At 38.0% G+C, this 2,500-nt stretch overlaps 1 protein-coding gene across 9 annotated transcripts in view; it reads left to right on the top strand.

Moving 5' to 3' along the window:
- Positions 1-2,500, top strand: part of camk2d2 (calcium/calmodulin-dependent protein kinase (CaM kinase) II delta 2) — a 144,972-nt gene that overhangs the window by 76,366 nt on the left and 66,106 nt on the right. For all 9 annotated transcript variants that reach the window (XM_061977010.1, XM_061977003.1, XM_061977001.1 and 6 more), the window contains exon 4: positions 368-422. In XM_061977010.1, coding sequence (XP_061832994.1) covers positions 368-422 — 55 coding nt within the window. The remainder of the gene's footprint in view (positions 1-367; positions 423-2,500) is intronic.

The raw sequence follows: 2,500 nt of genomic DNA, 5'->3' as shown, positions 1-2,500 counted from the left end.
AAACATGATGGCATGTATATCCACAGATGAATCACACAATGAACATCTTCCTTTACTTTCACCCTTAAAGGTGCATCGTGCTGGGTAGTTAGTCATCTGACAGCAAGTTTGGAACCCAAAAAAAAATGGCACACATTCAAGTAAAACATTCCCAGAATGAATGACAGTAAAATTGCATTGATGTCCAAATATAGGAGAGCATTTTTAAACTAATTTGGTTATTGCAGGTAATAACCTGTGATTAATCATGATTAACCCAAATTTAGAAGTATAACCAATGTGATTAGTTATTTTACAGCATAAATTGAAATAAATAAATATATATCATCATTTTTTGCCTCACTTCTTCTCTGCTCCACCTCCACAGTGCGGCTCCATGACAGCATCTCTGAGGAGGGCTTCCACTATTTGGTGTTTGATCTGTAAGTGACTTATTTACAGAAACACCTTTGGCGCCTCATTTCACCATCGTGCTGATCTGAACTGTGCATTTTTAATATTGCATATGCGTACATTTTTATAAGACATTATCACTCATGTCATTGCTCAGCTTGGCAAAAGCCTCACTGAGGAAGAAAAAATCATGTTCTAAAAATTGGACCAGCATGACCTTTGACTCTTGTTACCTCCAAGATTCATTTATGATGTATTTATTAGGCTCATTTATCGTTCATTGCTCTGCAAAGTGAAATAAAATAAGTGTTAAAGGGGAAATGCATTTTTGCCTATCACTCACAATCCTTATGGAAGACAAGAACACATTTGTTTTTCTCTTTTTATGCATTCTAAGTCATAAATAAACTCTAGCAAAAGTCAGCTAACAACGGAGCTAGTAGCAGTCGCTCTATTACGCCTATAGAGCGCTCTAAAAAAACATCCAAAAACGTCAATCAAGGTTTTATATATGTAGTATCTAGTAACGTTCATAATAACATGTAATATTGACATATTTTGATCATTTGATGTCAGGTTCAAACACTGATGACATCTATTAAATGAGACAAGAAGCAAAGAAATAAACAGAGACATAATTCAATTTGGCTCAATTGAGGAGAAACGTGGCGACTGTACTCTCTGTACAGTCTTCCAGCACGCTCTGGCGAAAGATTGTACGCCACCTCTTTTTATTTGGACTTTCCCTGTTTACATAACAGCTCTTTCTAAAGGAATGGGGAGTATGTAAACAGTCATTGTTTTCGGTCACATTAACACAAAAGAAAAAGATGCCTCGGGCTTGGGCTGGTCCTGGATTCAGCTTGGGTAAGTCTTGGATCACAATAGATAACCCCCCTCCCGTCTCCTCCCATCGTACACAATGGAATTTTCCAAGCCTTTGCTTGGTGCAACAAAAACCTCATGTCTGTTCATTGGGAACTTAGGGAACGGAAAGTTTTTTGATAATTTACATATATTTTTTCTGACATTTTAACTCACAATGTTCACCGTTCCCTTCAACAACAACAACACCACTAATCATGGCAGACTTGATGAGAGACAACAAAGACCACTTTGGGTCAAATGACGATCCAGAAACGTCTGTTTTTGAGGCTGAGGATGATCTACAAGTTTTAGAAGCTGTGTGCTAAACAGATGCAGCTTTAAATAAGTTAAAGTATGGTGAAATTATTCTCTGAATTTGACCCATCACCCTTGATCACCCCCTGGGAGGTGAAGGGAGCAGTGAGCAGCAGCGGTGGCCGCGCCCGGGAATAATTTTTGGTGATTTAACCCCCAATTCCAACCCTTGATGCTGAGTGCCAAGCAGGGAGGTAATGGCTCCCATTTTTATAGTCTTTGGTATGACTCGGCAGGGGTTTGAACTCACAACCTACCGATCTCAGGGCGGACACTCTAATCACTAGTCAAACACTAAGCATCATGTAGCAATATTGCTAAGTGCTAAACAAGATATACAAACATAATAAAATGATCACTTACTGTACAATGTCTGCTCTCACTGGGATAAAGACTAATGGGATGTTTATATCTTCCCCTTGACATCAACAATTCATTATAATTCTCACAAAAGTTTAAAAATTAGCGTATTTTCGCATATTTTTTTCTCCGGGTCTAAGTTGGATGTCAAAGTTGACCAAATTGTGGGTTTATGTCCACAACCTTCTACTCTCCAGGTGAGAGGCATGGTTTATAATCTAGAATTCACTTTCAGCAAGTCAGAGGCGATGCAGCAGCTCAATATGTCAATATAGTAGCATAAGCTAGTTAGCTGTCTGCAAACAGTAGGTCCTTAATGTTAGCGCTTATAATAACAATATCACTAATACTTGGTTAATATTCAGGTCACGACATGTAAATGGTGTATTGTTGGCGATTTTTGGATGTTCTTGAAGGGTTTTATGGGCGCAATTGTGTTTTCACTTTAGCTGCATTTTTAGCCACCTCTTACTAGCCGTATTTTACGACTTAGAATGCATAAAAAAAATAAAAATGTGTTCTTGTCTTACATAAGGATTGTGAATGACAGGCAAAATTCCACAAA

This window comes from Nerophis lumbriciformis, linkage group LG16 (assembly GCF_033978685.3).
Source record: "Nerophis lumbriciformis linkage group LG16, RoL_Nlum_v2.1, whole genome shotgun sequence".
Taxonomy (NCBI): Eukaryota; Metazoa; Chordata; class Actinopteri; order Syngnathiformes; family Syngnathidae; genus Nerophis; species Nerophis lumbriciformis.
Note: the sequence above shows the minus strand (reverse complement) of the source record. Positions and strands in the feature narration are given on the sequence as shown.